This window comes from Talpa occidentalis, unplaced genomic scaffold (genome assembly GCF_014898055.3).
Source record: "Talpa occidentalis isolate TD23 unplaced genomic scaffold, MPIMG_talOcc4v2.1 talOcc4.3, whole genome shotgun sequence".
Lineage (NCBI taxonomy): Eukaryota > Metazoa > Chordata > Mammalia > Eulipotyphla > Talpidae > Talpa > Talpa occidentalis.
This window is the reverse complement of record NW_023603184.1, coordinates 69,468,655-69,489,800: the sequence shown is the minus strand read 5'-3', so window position 1 is coordinate 69,489,800 and position 21,146 is coordinate 69,468,655. Positions and strand designations below refer to the sequence as shown.

The following is a 21,146-nucleotide window of genomic DNA, read 5'->3' as shown; positions in this document are numbered from 1 at the left end:
AACATGTGCTACTGCTTTTTTAATAATGGGCTATTCTCATGGGAGAAGGTATCTCACTGTGGTTTCAATTTGCATTTTCCTGACCATAAGTGATATTTAGTATTTCTTTTATGTGCTTGTTGGGCTATCTGCATGTTCTCTTTGAAGGAGTTTTTATTTAGCTCTTCTGCCCATTTTCTGATTGGATTCTTCCTTTCCCTTTTGTTGAGTTATGTGAGTTCTTTGGATTTTAGCCCCTTGACAGATGTATGATATGCAAGTATTTTCTTCCATTCAATAGGGTGTCTTTTGCTTTAATAATAGTTTTTCTATCATACAGTAGCTTGATGTAGTCTGATGGACAGTCAATTTCGTTTCCTTGTTCTTGGAGTCAAGTCACGAAGGACATCACTGACACCAATGTCATGGAGTGTTTAGCCTATGTTTTCTTCCATGTATTCATGGTTTCCTGTTTCATATCTAAGTCTTTAATCTACTGTGAGTTAATTTTTTGCATATGGTGTGAGAGAGTGTTCTAGTTTCATCGTTCTGCGTGTAGCTGTATAGTTATCTCAGCAGCATTTGTTGAAGAGACTTTCCTTCTCCATTGTACTTTTGGCTCTTTTGTCATAGATTAATTGTCCATATAAAAGTGGGTTTATTTCTGGGCTCTCAATTTTATTCCTTTGGTCTATGTGTCTATTTTTATCCCAATATCACATTATTTTGTGTGTATAACTGTGTGTGTATAAAACAATTGGCTATTAAAATCAAACAACCCCAGGGCCTCCCTGGTGGTGCAGGGGATAAGTCTCAGTGCTTTCAAGTTATCACTAGATACTGTGGCATGAGCTAACCTACACGGTGCAGCAGACCTCTCCTGTCTTACCCGCTGCTCCCCTCAGCAGTGTATTTCAGTAGATTGTCTGTTCTGTTCCCCACTGTGTCGGGTGAATCCTCTCACTCAACCCCATACCTCTGGCCTACACCCCCATTTTCATATGCATAAATAAATAAAAATAAATCTTTTTTAAAAAAACCATGAAAGTAGATTCTCCTACCATGTTTCTATTACCACGCCACAGTATCACTGCTACTTTTTCTAGTAGGTATCTCCCTAGTTTCAATTTCCACCTCAGGCACAGACAGCTCATTTAAAAGGCTGTCTAGGGCCTCCCTGGTGGTGCAGGCAGTTGAGCACAGTGCTGTGAAGCTGTCCACAGCCTCTGAAGTGCCAGTTCGATTCCAGCCGGCCTCGGAACAACCCACATCATGAGCAGACCTCTCCTATATCACCCGCTGCTCCCCTCAGCAGTGTATTTCAGTCAGTCTGCCTGTTCTGTTCCCCGCTCTGTCTCTGGTGAATCCTCTCACCCTCCCGCGCATTTGGCCTGTACCCCGGCTCTTGTATAAATAAAAATAAAATCTTTAAAAAATAATAATAAATAAAAGGCTGTCTACTTCTAGATATGAATATAATCAAGAAAAGACTGAATGTTTAATGTTTCTCTAGTCAACTATATACTTAAATTTTCTCTATTCCTATGTTTTGCCTTTATCGTTCAGTATTTGATTAAACAAATTATACAATCATTTAATGAAATTAGGTTGCCTGGGGTAGTTCTTTTAAAAAAAAATCTCCTAAAATTAACCTTCAACTTTTTCTTTTTTTTTTCAAAGATTTATTTATTTACACAAGAGCTGGGGTATAGGCCAGATGTGCCAGGGGGTGAGAGGATTCACCAGACAGAGCGGGGAGCAGAACAGGCAGACAGACCAAAAGCATTGCTGAGGGGAGTAGCAGGCGAGGCAGGAGAGGTCTGCCATGCCATGTGGGTATCTCCTTGGCCTCCTGGGAAGAGAACCCGCGCTGCAGAGGCTGCGGACAGCTTCACAGTGCTGCGCTCAACCTGCTGCACGACCAGGGAGGCCCTCGATTTTTATTTTTCAAATGTGAAAAATCAGATATTTTCATATCAGTAGGGTAAAGTGCGTTTACTTAAGTCTACCAAAATCCTCTAATAAGCAAGCACTTTCCTAGTTTAATTAGAACAATTTTGGTTGACATCAAAAATTGTGACCCTGAGATGTGGAACAACCTAGATATTATTTACAGCTATGAAAAAATCTGATGTGTAACTTTAATGTCATGTATATTTTATAACATTCATTTTCTTTGAACACGCATGACATATAAGATCGTTATTTCTCAATTAAAGGAAAATTTCTTTTAACCATGACAAATAAGAATTTACTGAACCACACAACAAAGTTAAATAACAGCACAGAATTGTTTTATAGAGTATACAAATCACTGACAGTATTTTGCCTTTATCCTAAAAACTACAGAAATCTAAATAAAGTACCTTTAAAAAACTAATTATAACTTCTATATATTATAAGCTTTTTATTTTCAAGTAGTCCCTCTTCACCTTATACTAACTCACCACTCACCCCCATACAAATCAATATGTTAATTACTACTTGGAGTTAAAAGCTTATAAATACTGAATTGGCTGATAATGGCTACAGTACCTCTCTTTGCCTTAGCCAATGGCACACCTCTTTTCTTGCTCTTTCCTCTAACAGAACGAAAGCAATTCTTCCTTACAGGCTGCTGGGAAGGACACTTGCGATTCTCTCTTCTGCGATCCTGTCACTGCCAGTATTGACAAGAACCCCCATATCCAGACCAGGACTTCACAGAAGAGGAAAGGAGTACCCGCCTTGCAGAGTCCAGGAGAAAGGAGCATTCACTGAGAAATGCTGTTGCTGTGCTGCTCATAGCAGTACAAGGGAAGTGTTAAGTAGTTGAGGTTTATCTCAGAAAATTGCTACCACTGATATGGTAAAATACATTCCCTATTCTACACTGCTGACTTACCAAAGAACATATGGAACATAATCACCTCCAAAACTAACGAACTATATATGCAAATACTACCCTTAATTTAAACATTAAGAGGACAAAAATTGAAAAGGTAAATGTGCAAGAAATTATTCATTTCCTTGGTACTTTTTATATGCTCTGTAGTAAAGAACTTTGGAAGAGAAGGTATCAATTGTTGTTATTCACAGTCACATCACTTAAAATTTTATAAGGCATTTTCTAGTAAGTCACATTCCTTAACTTTCATTAGTTTTGTTTTAATAATATACATATTATATCTAATAAAGAGCATGCCTTACCTTTTGCATACACATGTCTGCTATTATGGACAGAGGTATTGTAAGGCTTAGTGCAAGTGTGCCTATCAATGATGAGGTAAGAAAGCAGCCCCTAAAAATTAAAAAAAAAAAAAAGAAGACAACATATGTATTTCCATAGTAAAAAAAAAAAAAGAACCAAAGAAATACACCAATCAATGATTATCTATCTACAATACAGGAGTGACAGATCAGGAGCAAAAAATAAAAGCTTAAAATGGACTGAGACATAGCAAATAATAGTTTCTAAGAAGGTTCTTAAAGTTCATTTTTAAGTATTAACAATACAAATAGCTAAGAATAAAATTTCAAAGTACTTTATACTATTTTCAAGATCTGCTTACAGACACTATTTACCTTAGGATGCACAGCTTACTACTATATAAACATTTTTATATATCTTCTTTAAGAAGATATATAAAAGATATATTTTTTAAGAAGATCTATAAAATATATATTCTTATTTAAGAAGAATTCTTAATAGTTTAGTGATATTTAGCTAACAAAAGTAATAATTATTAAAAATGTAGAACAACACTTTACAACATAAACTTTAAAAAAGTGATAATCCAGCCAAGTCTGTCACCAAAGCAAAGATATCTCACCCTTATGAAAACTAGGAGTCTTAGATAATTGTTGCTTTTTCAGTTTGAATTAGCATTGAAAGGAAAGTGCTGATTCTTTCATAATATTGCCTGTTGTTTTCCATTTTTTCCAACAATCATCCTACTAAACCTAAGCTCTTTGTTTTATTTTCATCTTGAATTATCAATGCTGGTATCAAACTTTGAAATATCAATCTGCATTTACTTTTGTTTCATTGAAGAAAATAAAGAAATGAAAGCATTATGGCTTGTTCTGTTCTACATAGGCTTTAAAAAAATTAATTGACTCAGTGTTGATATGTAAAGATTTATAAGACAATTTGTAAAAATTAAAAAAGCAAAGTACAGAACAATATAGATCCCAGTTGTGTGTTAAAACTAAAGCAAATTGGGATGAAAAGTAAGAGCCTGATATATACTTTTGTAGGTATAGAACATTTTAAAGAAGTCTAGAAGTTAATTGTGATCACTCTGGGGGAAAAAACTGGAAATCTGGTAGTTGCTTTGGTAGCACATATACTAAAGGAAGAATTGGAAATCTGGGATAAAATGGAGGTTTTTATGGTAAACCTTTTGCACATTTTTGTAGGTATTACTCTTTTAATTTTAAAAGAGTTAAATAAGGAGACAAACTATTCCAAAATAAGTTATCATTTTTTAATGTATAATTTTCCAAGGGAACAAACTTAATAAGTTCTATAAAAGAAATTATGTCACAATTCATATTTGATTGTTCCCCAAAGTCTACATTAAATTCTGTTCAACATAATGAAATTCTATTACATGTTTATTAAAATAAAGCTCTCAATAAACATTTTGATATTTGTAGGTGGCAAACTCGATGTTTACCATGAGTCTCAATGTAATAAGGACCATACTAAACCCTTCTCTAGTTTAAATTTCAAATAATTAAAAAATTCATATTTTGCGATTTTCTAATTTAAAGAGAAAACTAGAGAAGATGAACTTATATTAAAATATAGCAAATGCATAACTACATACAACATATGGTTTAGTGGGTTGAATCCTATGAAGATAGAGTAAAATATTATTCAAGATCAAAAATTCCTAATCAACAAAAATCAATTTCAGCCAAAGGAGACACAGAATGAGGGACCTGTTCTGCTCTTTTAGCTAAACTGCCTGAAGCCACTTTGAGAACCCTGTGGCTGAGAAACAGTGAACTCCCAGGGTACTTGAAGTGCAGGGGAGCCAACAACTCCAGTACTGACTGAGAACAGCATTGGGGCGGGGTGGGGAGGAGTGGGAGAGGAATGGGGTAGAGACCTCGTAATGTCTAGGCCTCCATCCCCTACAAGAAGTGAGACCAAGAAACCTGCAGGACTTGAGAGACTTGAACAAGCATTAATAAATGTGCTGTCTTCTTCCGGGGTGGGGGGATTCAAAAGAAGCAAATTATCAGGGGCCTCCCTGGTGGCGCAGGCAGTTGAGCACAGAGTTGTGAAGCTGTCTGCAGCCTCTGCAGTGCTGGTTTGATGCCCGCAAGCCTTGGAGCAACCCACAAGGCGAACAGATCTCTCCTGTCTCGCCCACTGCTCCCCTCAGCAGTGTAATTCGTCAGTCTGCCTGTTCTGTTCCCCACTCTATCTCTGGTGAATCGTCTCACCCTCCTGCGCATCTGGCCTGTACCCTAGCTCTTGTATAAATAATAAAAAAATAAATTAATTTTAAAAAAAAGCAGCAAATTATCAGTAAATAGTTCTATGTGTTCAGAGCCAAGATTGAAGAGAGGCAAGAAAAATGACAGAACAAAAAAAGTGATAGGACAAAAAAACAAGAGAGAATATGATATTTGTTAATACATAGAGCAAAATAATCACTCCTTCTGGTAATGAAAACTAAGCACCTAAAATGTACGTAACAAAAGAGAAAAATGAGTAAGTAAATGGATCCTGATATCAAAGTTTCAGATAAGCAAAGGAATTTAAGGTAAGTACATAAATTACTACAATAGAAAGTAAATCTTTAGGGCCTCCCCAGTGGCACGGCAGTTGAGCGCTGGGTTGTGAAGCTGCCCGCAGCCTCTGCAGCACCGGTTCGATCCCCGGCCACCGGGCGAGGGTCCCACATGGCGCGCAGACTTCTGCTGCCACCCGCTGCTCCCCTCAGCAGTGTACTTCAGTCCTTCTGCCTGCTCTGCTCCCCGCTCTGGCTCTGGTGAATTCTCTTACCCTCCCGTGCTTCTGACTGTACCCAGTGCTTGTATAAATAAACAAAATTAAAAAAAAAAAATCTAAAAAAAAATCTTTAAAAAAAAAAAAAGTAAATCTTTAAGTATTATGTGAAAGGAAGAGATTGTATAGTATATAAAGAAAATAGAGATATATCCTTAGGAAGGGAGGAGAGGTATAGGAAGAACATCAAGGAACCTATCATGGAGAAAGGAAGGTTTTTGAAACTCCATACACAATCCTATCTTCACATCTCCATACTTGATGTTATAACATCTGCAAAGTATATTAACATCTCAAATTAATCATAGTTTAGGAATTACATATCTGGTTCACTATATGAAGAGTCTTGAGAATAAATAAAACAAAAAAGTTATGAACCTAATAGGCATTCCAAAGTCTCTAAATAAAACAGAGGTTCTAAATAAACAAAATCTCCTAGATTCTCATTTAGAAAATTCGTGCTTGAGACACATATCTTTCAAGTTTGGATGTTCATTAAATAATCATGCCTTTCATTTGTTTAACACTCTACTTTGTAAAAATTTACAAATTAAGATCATTCATATTCATTCATTCAACAATCATGTACTGACCTTCTACATGCAAGGTACTACTCTACATAATGGGTTATATAAGTAAAATAATAAATAAATGAAAGTGTCTGCTCTAATGGAATTATTGTATTGAACAGTAAATGGGAGGGAGTGGGGAGTGCACAGGAGCAACATTAGAAGACAAAAGAAATAAAAATGCTTAAACTATCCAAAAGTGCATGAATAGATAAAACTAGTAAATCATAGGGTAATAAACAGTACATACCACAACCACAGGAACTCAGAGAGAACTGTTCCAATAAGGCCATTAATGATAATGCACATTAGCACTACTTTATTAGGAAACTCAAAGTCCTCAAATCCAGTATAATGAAGTAAAAAGAAACCTGGCCATAAGAGCAGCAGATTAAACAGACCTACAAAACCTAAATATAAATAAAAGAGACAAAAGTTAGTAACTGTAATTTACTCAAATTTTCCAAACTTGTAACTGTATAATTAGAAAGCATTCGATATAGCACAAAGGGTTCCAAAATGTTCCCTTAACGGAATCTTCTGTTTGTTTTTAAGTCAGTCCTATGTATAGTGAAACACCAGAAAAAAACTGTATCAAGCAACGGGTAAGCAGTAGTCTTCAAGGTTCGACTATTCACAATACAAGCAATAAACTACTTAAAAGAATGCAAAAAAGGAAAAAAAAAAAGTTAATAACCTTAGCTACTAATAATACAGTATGCTAGAACTTAAAAAAAAAATCACTGGTGTGTTCGTACAGTCAGCTTAAATTAATTATGGAATTGGACTGTTTGCTTTCTGATTCAAATCATATTTATGTTTGAAACACCTATATATATAAAGCTCTGTGTGTACACACACATACACACACACACACACACAGAGCTAGGGTTAATGGAGGAAGGTTACAAAAGATAATATTCTTGGTTCCCTTCTTCCCGGAGTGCGTAAGTCAGTTAGTGATATAATATATACACATGAATAGCTATTTGATATATGAACTACACACAGAATGACAAGAATGACCACTTATAAAGGAAGGCTATAATGTTTAGGGGTTAGAAGTATATACTCAGCAGTCTTATTGCCCTGGGTTCCCATCCCAGCCTCACCATTCACTAGTATTGTACACCTTAGGCAAAATGCAGAACCTCTGTTAAGCATCAGTTTTCCAATATAGAAATGTAAAATATATTTAACTAGTTTTCTGGGAAGATTAAACAAAATACTTATAAAACATAGCACAGTTTCTGGCATGGAGTAAACAGTTAATAAAGGCCAATTATTATTATTATTATTGAAATTTAAGTTTATATTTGGCTACTTATGAATGTAACAACCAAAAAAAGTAAATTTTATTGCATTTTTTTATTGTGCTTTCTATATAGCTTAACAGCATATATTCACTAGGCAACCACAGTTTTCTTAAAAGAAAGCTAAATTATAGTAGATATCTATTTCACTTTTAAGCTAAGTAGTAAACTAGTATTTAAGATTCCTAGCAAGGGCCTCCCCGGTGGCACAGCGGGTTGAGTGCCACACTGTGAAGCTGTCCGCAGCCTCTGCAGCGCAGGTTTGATTCCCGGCTGGCCAGGGAGAAACCCACATGGCGTGGCAGACCTCTCCTGCCTCGCCCACTGCTCCCCTCAGCAGTGTCTTCGGTCTGTTTGCCTGTTCTGCTCCCTGCTCTGTCTGGTGAATTCTCTCACCCTCCCATGCCTTTGACTGTACCCCAGTTTTGTATAAATAAATGTCTTTAAAAAAATAAGATTCCTAGCTAAATGGAAATAACACTATGGAGGACCTATTCTCTATCTGTTGCTAAAGACAGCTTCTCTAAGGCCTCCCTGGTGGTGCAGGAGTTAAAGTCTCAGCGAAATCAAGATATTGCCAGCCACTGTGGCATGAGTTCGATTCCAGCCAGGGAACAATAGACCTCTCCTGTCTTGCCCGCTGCTTCCCTCAGCAGTGTATTTCAGTAGATTTGCCTGTTCTGCTCCCCACTGTGTCTCTGGTGAATCCTCTCACCCCCTGCACCTCTGGCCTACACCACAGTTACTGCATGTATAAATAAAAATAAATCTTTAAAAAAAAAAAAAAAGAGAGACAGCTTCTCTAAAGAACTGTCTGGGAGAAAAACAAGCCTACCTTTACTAAGAAGTTCCTGCCTCTGCCCATGCCACACCCTCTGCAGTAAAGTACTGACTGACTGATGGGGGATTCATAAGGCTGGCCTTCATGGCTCAAATCCTAACAGCTTAAGGCCAGGACAACTCTACTCTCTCCCTCTGCCCCTTGCCCCCACACTTGCCATGAATGGTGCCAAACTTCAACTCTACCTGAAATATTACGGTTCTTTTTCTTCTCTACCCTGCTTCTCTCATTCCCTGGCTAGTTTTTCCTATATAGCACCACATCAGTAAATCACCCACAGCAAAGCCCTGTCTCATATTCTACTTCCCAGGAAACCCAACTTAAGATATCTGGTGCTAAATCAAAACAAATAAAATGGCACACATACAAAATGCTATCATGACCTGAAAGGCTTACATAACACTAAAAAGTTGTTCTAATTAAAGCACCAAAATTCGGCATTATCAAGAACCAAATTACCAAGTCTATTTTCTGGTTGCTCAACGATGAAGTCTATGAAATTCCATGTACACTAACAACTTTAGACCTACAAAGATCCAAATCCCTTCACCTCTTTTCCAGATGCTCCAGAATCTAGTCCGAATACCTTCCAGTTCTTTCCTAAAGTGAGCCCTCTAGTCCAACCACACAAATCCACTCACTGTGCCAGCTAAGCTTTGCTCACTGCCCCACCTCTAAAGAATTTTCCATAATCCAATCCTAACTTCTCCAATTCTGTCTATTCCAAACCCCAGGTTAAATCAATATTGCTTTACATAGCATATCACTTATGATAAAGACCAGTCAAGTTACTTCTGTGTGCACTCCAGTAAGAGCAAATTAAGCAATTAGTCTTGAAAGCTGCCAATCTTTAAAAAGAATGCTCAAAACATATTACCATTTCATTCCATTCCAGGTGGAATTTTCTATGTCTCTAAAACATAAGACATCATTAAAATATCTTCATATTTGAGGTGTATTTGCTTAATTCTGTAGAGTAATCTCATCTGGTGGCTTTTCAAACTGTCACTCTATATGTGCTTAAATTCAAACTCTTTTTAGCAGAAAAGTCTTTCCTAAATATAAATTATAGCAAAAAGTTCAAAAAAACAAAGATTTTAAGCTAAGCAGGAAAGGAATTCAAGTGAAGGACAGATGTACGTGACTCCACCTTTCCGAACCTTCCCAGGATCCTTTGTAAATCAGCTTGAAAGCTATTCAGCTAGATCCAATTGCCTCATTTTCAGATGAGTATGAGACAAATGAAGTTGTAACAGTTATACTTAGGTCTCCTGATTCCCTGTAAGTTATATTTTAAAATCTCATCATGAGGCATCATTATCATTGATATTTAGTTATTTTTTGGAAACTATTTTGTCAATATGCTCTTCTTTTGCAATCCTACACATAGCACATGTTCTTTTCTAAGCTGATTTTAGGTGAAGGAGATTTATAAATCATATTAGTATGCTTTTTTAAAAGTTTAGAAATATTAAAATTTAACAAAATTAAAAAATGATGCCAGAAACTACAGGGTAATATTAAAATCTATGTCATGAAAGAGTCTGTGTCTTAAAATGTCAAATCTTTAAATGATCCATAATGTTATGAAAATAAGCAGACAGCAGTATATTTGGGAGCAGTTTCCCCAATGCTTTCAACAATTCAAAAATGGCAAAATGAGGTATCTACTCACATGCTTATAACAACACAATCTGTCTATCAATGAGAAAACATCTGATTCACAGGCTGAAGACACTGACGCAAAAAAAGGTGGTATAAGAGGAATTTCTGTATTTACCTCACATTGAGGGGACAAGGGTTCCCTCATTTATGCACAACTATGTAGAACAAGGTACGAGAAAACACTGCAACTGTACTTCATAATCTTTAAAATTTAATGATTTTAGAGAAGCATATGGAAGGGAAAAAGCTTCTCTATTCCCTCCAAAAACACAAAATCATGCAGAGTAAATAGCCTCACAGATTAAACATAATCTTACCAAAGAACATTGGAATATCCAATTTATCTTCTCTGTCTACTTTTCTCTTAATCATAACAATATAGACAGCATACAGCATGGCTCCAACAAGAGACCAAATGGAACCTGTAAATACCAACATGATCTAAATTATTTATTCATTAATTCATTCAACATATGATTATCCAAAATCTAACAATGGTTCAGGTATTATTTCAAGAAATTAACATACAAATATAAAAATATAAAGTAGACCCCCACCTCCAGGAGTATAGCAAGGAGTTTAAAGTGTAAACAAATAAATGCAAAAACATGCACTCTAGGACTGTTGCTTATATTGTTCACCCCAGCATGCATCATTTCTAATATATGTTCACCACTCTCTTCACTACCATCACCTATTAAAGTCCACCTCTACCAAAATAGCATCTTCTTTTTACTCCACTGAATTTCCATCCTTCTTGTCTTCTAATTTAGACAATACTTACATCATTAAATATATTACTTTTTTCCCCAGTGTCTTCATTTTGCAAATCTCATTTAGTGTTTTACATGCAAAGTTGCTCCACACAAGAAAGAGGTGAGGTAGTTCAAGGCACAGCTCACCGGGCAATAACCAGGAATAGTTTAGAAAGCATTGTTCTATTCAACAAACTTCAAATATCTAAAAAGATATCTACAGGAAATCCATAAAGTTGGGTTTTGATTACCTTTATTTTGTTAAATCTAAACAAAATAGATAAAAAATAAGTGTTCACCATAGTAGTAACTGTTTTAGGTAAGCATCAAAGGTGAATTAGTGGGTAGAAGAATGATAGAACAGAGTATTTGTACAGGCTCAAAATATCTCCCTAAATGATGCTTATTACTTACAAAGAGAAAAATTAATAACTTCATACAGAAACAAATTGGTAAACCTGACATGTTTACCAGCACAGCGCCTCCAATACCATTAGAATAACAGTGATGAGCAAAGTAACAAATTCCTTAAAAGAGCTAATCATAAATATAAAAGTATTAATTGAAGTGTTAACAGAGAATCTGGGTGAAGACTGCATGAGAATTCTCTGAACTACTTTTGAATTTTATGACATTTATTTCTAAGGAAAAGTTTAAGGAAAAAAAAGTGGGGGGGCTAATAGTGCCTACCCTCTGTGTGCATGTGCACAAATACAGACACACATGATGATGCACTAAGGACATTCTTGTGGACTTTAACAAAAAGAATGTAGAGTAAGATACTTACCTATTGTATCTCTTCCAGCAGATTTCTCAGATCCTGACAGGTTTACCAGCACAACGCCTCCAATACTATGAGAATAACAGTGATTACTGATGAGCAAAATAACAAATTCCTTAAAAGAGCTAATCATAATGATGAAAGTTATAATGATTTACAAGTGATAAAGATTATTCTCAAAATGGGTAAAACTATCAAAGGTAGAGGGTAAATTAATCATATCTAAAGATATCAGTAATAAGTGCTATATTTGTATTAACTCATTTAATCCTTACAAAAAGCATAATATCACCTGATATGGAAGTGTTACTACCATTACCATTTTACACATTAGAAAACTACTAACAAAGAAATAAAAATAAGTCACTTGACCAAAATCACATGAAACATAGGGAATCTGCTTCCAGAGTCTAATGTTTGTACCTGCTATGCTATCTCATTCCTCTTACAATTTTTCCTTTGGAGAGACACATATATTAAACCCTGGCAATAGCACAATCCCTTACTTACAATCTCTTACTTACTTACTTTAAGGATAAAATTATCCTTAAATATTTAAATAATTAAATTATCCTTAAATATTTAAATAATTAAATATTTAAATAATTAAATTAACCCTATTATTTTAACAGGTTAAAAATGAAATTGAATTAAGGAATCAGGTCATTTATTCAATTGTTATTTACTGAATTAAGTACTGTGTTATACATGTGACAGATACAGAGATGTCAGTCAGATAGTATTTCAAGAAATAAATATAATAACAGGCAAAAACAAGTAAAGTCCACCCTATCTAGGTCCTATGGTAGTATAGGAAGGAGTTCAAAGTATAAATAAATAATGCAAGATAGATGTGAGTCCTGTCTTCATGAAGCTTGTCTTTCTATTTCTATGCAGCTTACAAACAGTATATATTTTTCAAGCAGATGAAATACTGCTAATTTAAAAAAAAAAGGTCTAATTCTTTTACCTACTGATCACAAAAATCAAGTGGCATTAGTAGAACATGAAAAAGAAAATTTTTCCCTTATGGAATTATGTCATGGTAAATCAAATGTAGTCCTGGGCCTCCCAGGTAGCGCAAGGGGTTAAGCACCACACAATGAAGCAATCCACAACCTTTGCAGCAACCCCCAGCTGGCCAGGGAGCAACCCACATGGCACAGCACACCTCTTCTGACTCGTCCACTGCTCCCCCCTCAGCAGTGTACTTCTGTTGATCTGCCTGTTCGGTTCCCCACTTTGTCTCTGGTGAATCCTCTTCTCACCCCCCGCATCTCTGGCCTGTACCCCAGCTCTTATATGCATAAATAAATAAATCCTTAAAAAAAACAGCACACAAATGTAGTCCTTACATTAAATTACATCTTTCAATTAAATCATCATAATTTCCTCTTAAATAATCTTTGTTCAAATTCAGCTATAACCTGTTGAGCACCCACAACATACTAGAAACCAGATGTTCAAATTCCCTTTAGATTATAATAATAATGACTGGGCCTCCCTGGTGGTCTAGGAGTTAAATCTCAGCATTATCACTGCTATGGCCTGAATTCAATCCCTGGCCAGGGAGCTAATACACACGGTGCAGCAAACCTCTCCTGCCTCACCTGCTGCTCCCCTCAGCAGTGTATTTCAGTAGATCTGCCTGTTCTGCTCCCCACTCTGTCTCTGGTGAATTCTCTCATCCCCCGCACCCCTGGCCTACACCGCAGTTCTTCTATGCATAAATAATAAATCTTTTAAAAAAAGACTCAATATTTTGTGCACCAAACACTTTATAAGTTTTAACTCATTTAATATTATTAAAAATCCTTTGAGACAAATCTTATTAGTAGTACCAATTTACAGAAACTATGACTTAGAGAGGCAAGAAACTTGCCCAAGATATCTAATTTATTAATAAGGCAGGAAAGACTGGATTCGAAGTTGTTTGGCCTAAGGTCATCCTCTTTTTTAATCTCAATTGATAAAATGAGGTGTTTCAGCTTAACACAGGACTTCTTTGAAAATTGTTGCTATGCTAAATTCTTGTTATAATCTCAGAAACTAAATCTCATTGTATATACAAGGTCATTTCAAAATAAAAATAAAATGTCTTCTGGGCCTCCCCGGTGGCACAGCGGTTGAGCGCTGGGTTGCGAAGCTGCCCGCGGCCTCTGCGGTGCCGGTTCGATTCCTGGCTGCTCCCCGGCCACCGGAGGAGGGTCCCACATGGCGCGCAGACCTCTCCTGCCGCCCGCTGCTCCCCTCAGCAGTGTCCTTTGGTCCTTCTGCCTGCTCTGCTCCCCCGCTCTGGCTCTTGTGAATTCTCTCACCCTCCCACACTTCTGACTGTATCCAGTGCTTGTATAAATAAATAAATAAATAAATAAATCTTTAAAAAAAAAAAATAATAAAATGTCTTCTTAGGTATCCTTAACGATATATAAAAGATATACAAAAAAGTTCTCAAGTAATAAATTTTCTAGGGGCCTCGCTGGTGGCAGGGAGGTTAAAGACGCAATGCTATCAAGCTAACAGCAGCCATGGTAGCTCCCCGGCCAGGGAGCTAACCAACCCATATGGCATAGCAGACCTCTCCTGTCTCGCCTGCTGCTCCTCTCAGCAGTGTATTTCAGTAGAGCTGCCTGACCCTGCTCCCCATTCTGTCTTGTGAACCCTCTCACTTCCCATACCGCTAGCCTACACCCCAGTTCTTGTATGCATAAAAAAATAAATCTTCAAACATAAATAAATAAATCTTTAAAAATAAAATTTCTAGCACACGGGTTAAGGAAACATTTTTTGGAAAAATAATATTTAGTGTGTAGGTCACATGGTCTTTGTTATAATCACTGATGGTATGCAAACAAGAATGGCTGTGTTCCAATGAAAGCTTATTTACAAAAACAATCTTTTTTTTAAAGGTTTATTTTATTTATTTATTTATGCATACAAGAATTGGGGTCTATGCCAGAGGTGCAGGGGGTAAGAGGATTCACCAGAAACAGTGGGGAGCAGAACAGGTGGATCTACTGAAATATACTGCTGAGGGGAGCAGTGGGCAAGAGAGGAGAGGTCTTCTGCACTATGTGGGTCAGCTCCCTGGCCAGGATCAAACTCATGCTGCAGTGGCTTATGATAGCTTGATAACACTGAGACTTAACCCCTGCACCACCGGGGAGACAGGGAGACCCAAAAATAATATTTTTTTTTTTTTTTAGAGGCATGTATTTTTATTTATTTATTTTTATTATTTATTTGTTTGTTTGTTTTTACATGCACTGGGTACAGTCAGAAGCGCAGGAGGGTGAGAGAATTCACCAGAGCCAGAGCAGGGAGCAGAGCAGGCAGAAGGACCGAAGTACACTGCTGAGGGGAGCAGCGGGTAGCAGGAGAGGTCTGTGCGCCATGTGGGACCCCCCTCCGGTGGCCGGGGAGCAGCCGGGGATCGAACCGGCGCTGCAGAGGCTGCAGGCAGCTTCGCAACCCAACGCTCAACCGCTGTGCCACCGGGGAGGCCCAAAATAATACTTTTTTGACCCCTGTTCTAGCTACTTTAGTAAAGAGTAATGGAGACCCTGTCAAAATACTTTTAATTTTAACATTTTATATCCATTTCCTTCTTTAGTAAATCTTTCTTTATTAAGATAATACAAAGAAAAAGAATTTTTAATAAAATATAAAACCTTTCTTCCCAATAAAATATATATCTCCCAATAAATAATATATATATATATATATTGCATTTCCTTAGGGTAAAACTATATTGGATAAAAAATTAGCCAATCATGCAAAAGAAAAAGTGGCCATAAAGTCTAAATGTTAAATCAGTTATATTAACCAGACTACCCATGGAAACTACCATGAATTGACCCTTATACCTAACAGAGAAAGACACAAAATAAGAATTACGACTTACATGATTACCAAGTAACAGTCTCTAAGAAAAGTTTCTGGTAGTGAAATAGGATAGTTTATATTATAGCATACTGTATCATCAAGAAAGGTGAGGATAAATGAAAGGTTTTAAATGGACACTATCCTACTCAGCCCTCCATCACCTGCTTAACTAGTTTTCCAAGCCTTCCTGAAAAGGTAACTAGAGGGAGAGGCCTCAAGGCAGCTTTCGTTCCCATTCCTTTCACTTTAACTTGCTAAGCAAACATACATTCACATTTAACCTAATGTGGCAACTTAAGTCTCAAAACTTCCCCAGTTTCAATTTCCTTTTCCTAAAACAAGTTTCCCTCTGTTTTAGTGAGACAAAATGTTTTAGTTTCTACATGTCCTACTTCCAGAAAAAATACAGTCTTCTCTGATTGACTCACCCTCAAGTAACCTTTCATTATTTTCTGTATAATTCACTAGGCAATATTGTATTATAAAATCACTATTACTGGTAACTATATCCAGATCTTTTATTTTCATTTGACTTTATGTAATTCCTGTCTGCCCTAATGGACTGTAAACCCTTAAAGGCTAAAACCTTATTTTGTACTTCTTTGTGTCAGTAAAGGCCTACCACAGGGATTTTCTTACTAGTAGTACTCAAAAGATACACTGGTTTGATAAAACTTGTTTTTGAGAGAAGAAATTAAGTCAGAGAAGTTAGAATAATTTAATGGAGAAAGTGGTATTTCTTAGCTCTCAGAACGCCCTTTGAAACAGATTTCTGTTCTTTGCCCCTAGACAAAGCCTTAGACTTTTTGAGAGGATTTCCTCAATAAGAAAATGGTGATGGTTTCTTTACTTCACAGTCTTGTTTTTAATATCTATAAAAAGTGATTATTTCAAACATCATAATTTCAAGCGCAGTAAATTAGCTATTAAGTTACATTCTTACCTCAAAATTACAGCTAACAGTTTAGAAAGAGTAAATCTATCTCCACTGTTACTTGGAAACACTGCAGCAAGGATTAAGGTAAAAAGTCCTATGAGGAGAAAAGATGAAAAAAAAACAAACACATGAGCTCGCACTGTTAAGTAATTTATTATCAACTTGATTGTTTAAATAAATTTATACACCTAACTTTTAAACTAATTTTTCAAAGTTAAGAATAATACTGCAATTATCTAGGCTGAAATGTTTAAAAATCATACATAAAAGCAGCCTCTAAACTAAATCATGTTTATTTCAACGATACAGTTCAAAAACAGTTCTATTCATTTTAAACTAATTAGTGAGCTAAATTGAGAATACTGAGTAACAATCTGACCTCATCATAACCAAGCATATATGCCATTTTTTTTAACTTCAAAATACTTTTATCTTCCAAATTTAGAAGGCAATTCAATTTTAAAAATAAAACACCTTTCACAGGGCAAATTATAGTGCTGAAATAGCAATTACATTTGGTCAAAGGATCTAGAAAAAGATCTTTACAAAGAAAATGTGAAAGGAAGGACAACTGTAACAGAAAGAGCCAGCCTATAAATCTTTAATATATTGTTGTATAAAAAATACTGTAATGTATATGAAGGAATATAAATAGCACAAGGTTATGGCATAAAACTACAACAATTAAGTAGTTTCAATACAATAGCGTACATTAGAATGAATACAATAATTTTTAATTGTAAAAATATATGCATGTACATATACATACACATACACATCAGAATTACACTCAATTTAAAATGAAGACTGTGAAGACAAATTTCTTACCAGAAGTTGAAGACAAAATATTAACTATAGCAACTTGTGTGTCTGAAAGTGCTTCCTGATATGACAAATTTGCCAAAAACCACTAAAAAAAAAACCAAAATGACATCTAATGAAAGATAAGTTCATAACTTGCTGTTACAATTTATAGTTTGCCCCTTATTTTCTCCCCTAAAAACTATTATCACGAGAGGCTTTAAAAGCTGCCCTGTTTTGAAAATACACAGGGCCTTCCTAGTGGTCTAGGGGTTAAGGCTCAGTGCTACCACTGCGACAGCCTGAGTTCTATTTCCACTCACGAAGCTAACACACATGGTGCAGCAGACCTCTCCAGTCTCGCCCTGCTGCTCCCCTCAGCAGTGTACTTCTGTAGATCTTCCTGTTCTACTCCCTACTCTGTCTATGGAATCCTCTTACCCCCTGTACCTCTGCCCTGCACTCCAGTTCTTGTATGCATAAATTAAAAACAATGCTTAAAAAGAAAATAAATTAACAACATTTGGTTGAATTTTGGCATTCAGGCATTTTTTTTTTAAATGTGGGTAAAACACAAAATTAAGCTTTAAAATTGGCTTTATCCAACCTACCACTCTAATGATTTTATCCAAGTCAAATTTAAAGGGAATTCTCAAACATTAAAATATGTACAAGTGAATAATATGTCATGATGAGAAATCTATTAAATAAGATAAAGCTTGTGGGGATGAATTAGAATAAGTTAGCTAGTCAGACTGATAAATAAAAGGCTACATTCACTTTGTATATTTAAAAATGTCCAAGGAAATTGTGAATTTACTGGCTAATTGGTTGTTTCCTTGATTCTCAGTTTGGAGATAATATACAAAGAGTTCTCATAACTTTGGATATAATAAAGGGAGTTTTCTGGATATGAGGCATTTTTCATTCTTTCCTTGTACTCATCTAAGCTAACATATTCTTTTATTCCCAACCCTGAGCCTACCTGATACAGAGAATATGAAGTAAGACCTCCACTGACAAAGTTAATTTAATTTCACTGCTATCAGATATTATAATACATATTACCACAATTCATCCTTTTTCAACTGATGTACTTTACTATTTCAAATAACGTTACCATGAACATTCTAGAGTAAGCCTCCTGGTGCTTCTGTGCATGGTCTTACTAATGTATATACTAATAAGCAGAATGTTCAGTCAATCAAAGTAAATTAACTGAATGTCTAATTGTTTTTGGCAACTGTTATTTAAAAAGATGACTAGATAATCATATTCTACTGAAGTGACTTGTCTATATTAAGACATCTCTTGATCTCTGTCTGATCTTAAGAGTTAAGTAATTATTATCATTTACATTTCAAAGCAATAAACACATAGTCTTAGAGCACTACTAGGTGACAGCTCAGCAAAGTGATTCAGATTCCATCTGTAGTCACCTGGCTTCCTAGATAATTTCATTCAACTATCAAAACTACAAAACATGATAGCAACTTGTGAGAAGGGTGACATCAAATGTATACATCAACAGAAACCACAATCTGCTTATAGTTGGAATGTTAGAAGAGAACAAAGATTCAGTCCTTAATTATCTTTTCGTGATTTTCTGCTATAATGGATAATAGTAAAGAGTGATAATTAGGTTTCTTGTCTCATTTCTCTTACCACTTTAATATTTAAATACTGGGCTCATTTTCTAAACAAACTCACTGTTCTCTGCTAATCAACATAAAGAAATAAAAGCAGACCACTTAGATGACAGACATTCAAAGATAATAAAAATTCATCACTCTTACAGAAAGACTTTCTCATTGTCCACTACTCCCAAAACACTATACCCTGACTCTCAAACCCACGGCACTTTTACCACAAAAGATCTATCTCAATTACCCGCCAATAAAAATTATCTTTACAACATTTCCCATTATTACAGGGTTGAGACAACCACTTACTAATAATTAATCTATCACAAATAATTTATATTTCATTCTTTCATGAGTGGTAATTCAACTTTAAAATGATCATAAAAGGTATTCTAGGTAAGGTCTATATGATCTAAATTATATCCTACATGAAAAATTAAAACATCTAAACCCTTCCAAGAGAAAAGATATTCAAGGAAGACTAACAAATACAGTGATTATTTACTCCTTTTAATTTGCACTATCCAATATATTAGCCAATTGCCACACATGACAACTGGGCAACTGAAATGTGTCTAGTATGAATGGAAATGTTTAGAAATTGAAACTGACATAAAAACTAGAACTGAATTTTAAAAAATCTGAAGCTGAAATGAAATAGAAACTGAAAAAGGATTTAAATTATTTCTAGAAAGAAATTAAAAGTCATAAATTTTAGTACAAAAATAACTTCACAAATAATTTTTATATTGATAGCAAGTTGAAATATTTTATGGACACAGTAGGTTAAAAAAGGTTTAAAATTAACTTCACTTGCTTCTTTTGTTTTTTTGTTTAATGTGGCTACTAGAAATTTTTAAAATATGTACATGATTTTTTAATTTAGGCTTACCTTCTAATCCAATTGAACAACACTGCCCTAAGCTTATCACTGTACTCAGATTTCAAGAAAAGCTGTCTACCTGCACTATTATTACTCTGATAGTCCATAGAAAAGTCACTACCAAAGACTAACATAGATTTTTCCTTTTGTAATTTGAGATCATTTTTTTTTTTAAAGCTACTAAAGGTGGAAGCAACTCAAGTGTACATCAATAGAGGAATGGATAAATAAACAAAATGTGGTATATTCATACAATGGAAATATTCAAGCTGAAAAAGTTAAGAAATTTCTATCAGGTGTAAGAATGAATCTTAAAGACATTGTGCTAAGTGAAATATGCCAGTCATAAAAAGAAAAGTACAGTATGATTCCATTCATATGGGGTACTTAGGATTAGTCAAAAATTCAGAGACAGAAAATAGAATGGTGGCTATCAGGGGCTGGGGGAAATCCAAAAGGGGAATGCTCACTTAATGGGTACAGTTTGAGTTTTGCAAGATGACATAAGTTTCATTGATGAATAGTGGTGATGGGTGATGACAATGAGAATACATTACACAAACTTTATATACATACAAACTATAAAAAAGGCAAATTTTATGGGATGCATATTTCACAAATTTTTAAATAGGCTGTACATATCTTAACTGTAAATCTGCTTACAGAAAGAGTTTTATTATATAAAAATCTTTGCAATACACTTCTCTTGAAGATTTGAGTTAGGAAAAGGTTTGTGTTATTTAATGACAAAAGATACTTCATTTTAATAAACAATCAGATGCATATCAGGAAGTTTTCCTTTTTGCCTTCCTGCCAATTTTCCTAGAGATGAATTGTGTACTGACATAGTTTCTTAAATAAAAGTTCCTGATATAATCCCATTCCACGGTCAGGCTTCCCCACCCACCCATCCACTCGCATCCCAATATTGCTCATTTAATCTGGGTTTTATCTTTTCACTTTCAGAAAACTTTTATGCATAGATGATTTTGTTATGCCTCACCTTAAGTGTCCTTTGAAAATTAGGTAACATATAATTAATAAATCTTAGTCTTGCCTTATACTTATTTAAAATAAGCAAACAGAA

At 35.3% G+C, this 21,146-nt stretch overlaps 1 protein-coding gene across 2 annotated transcripts in view; it reads right to left on the bottom strand.

Annotated features, from left to right (window-relative positions):
• The window catches only part of SLC35F5 (solute carrier family 35 member F5), a 134,606-nt gene that overhangs the window by 6,657 nt on the left and 106,803 nt on the right, over nt 1-21,146 (bottom strand). For both annotated transcript variants that reach the window (XM_054699642.1, XM_037523255.1), the window contains exons 8-13: nt 17,561-17,642; nt 16,739-16,826; nt 11,917-11,981; nt 10,692-10,796; nt 6,806-6,965; nt 3,169-3,259 (exon numbers count right to left, since the gene is read on the bottom strand). In XM_054699642.1, the coding sequence (XP_054555617.1) occupies nt 3,169-3,259; nt 6,806-6,965; nt 10,692-10,796; nt 11,917-11,981; nt 16,739-16,826; nt 17,561-17,642 (591 nt within the window). The remainder of the gene's footprint in view (nt 1-3,168; nt 3,260-6,805; nt 6,966-10,691; nt 10,797-11,916; nt 11,982-16,738; nt 16,827-17,560; nt 17,643-21,146) is intronic.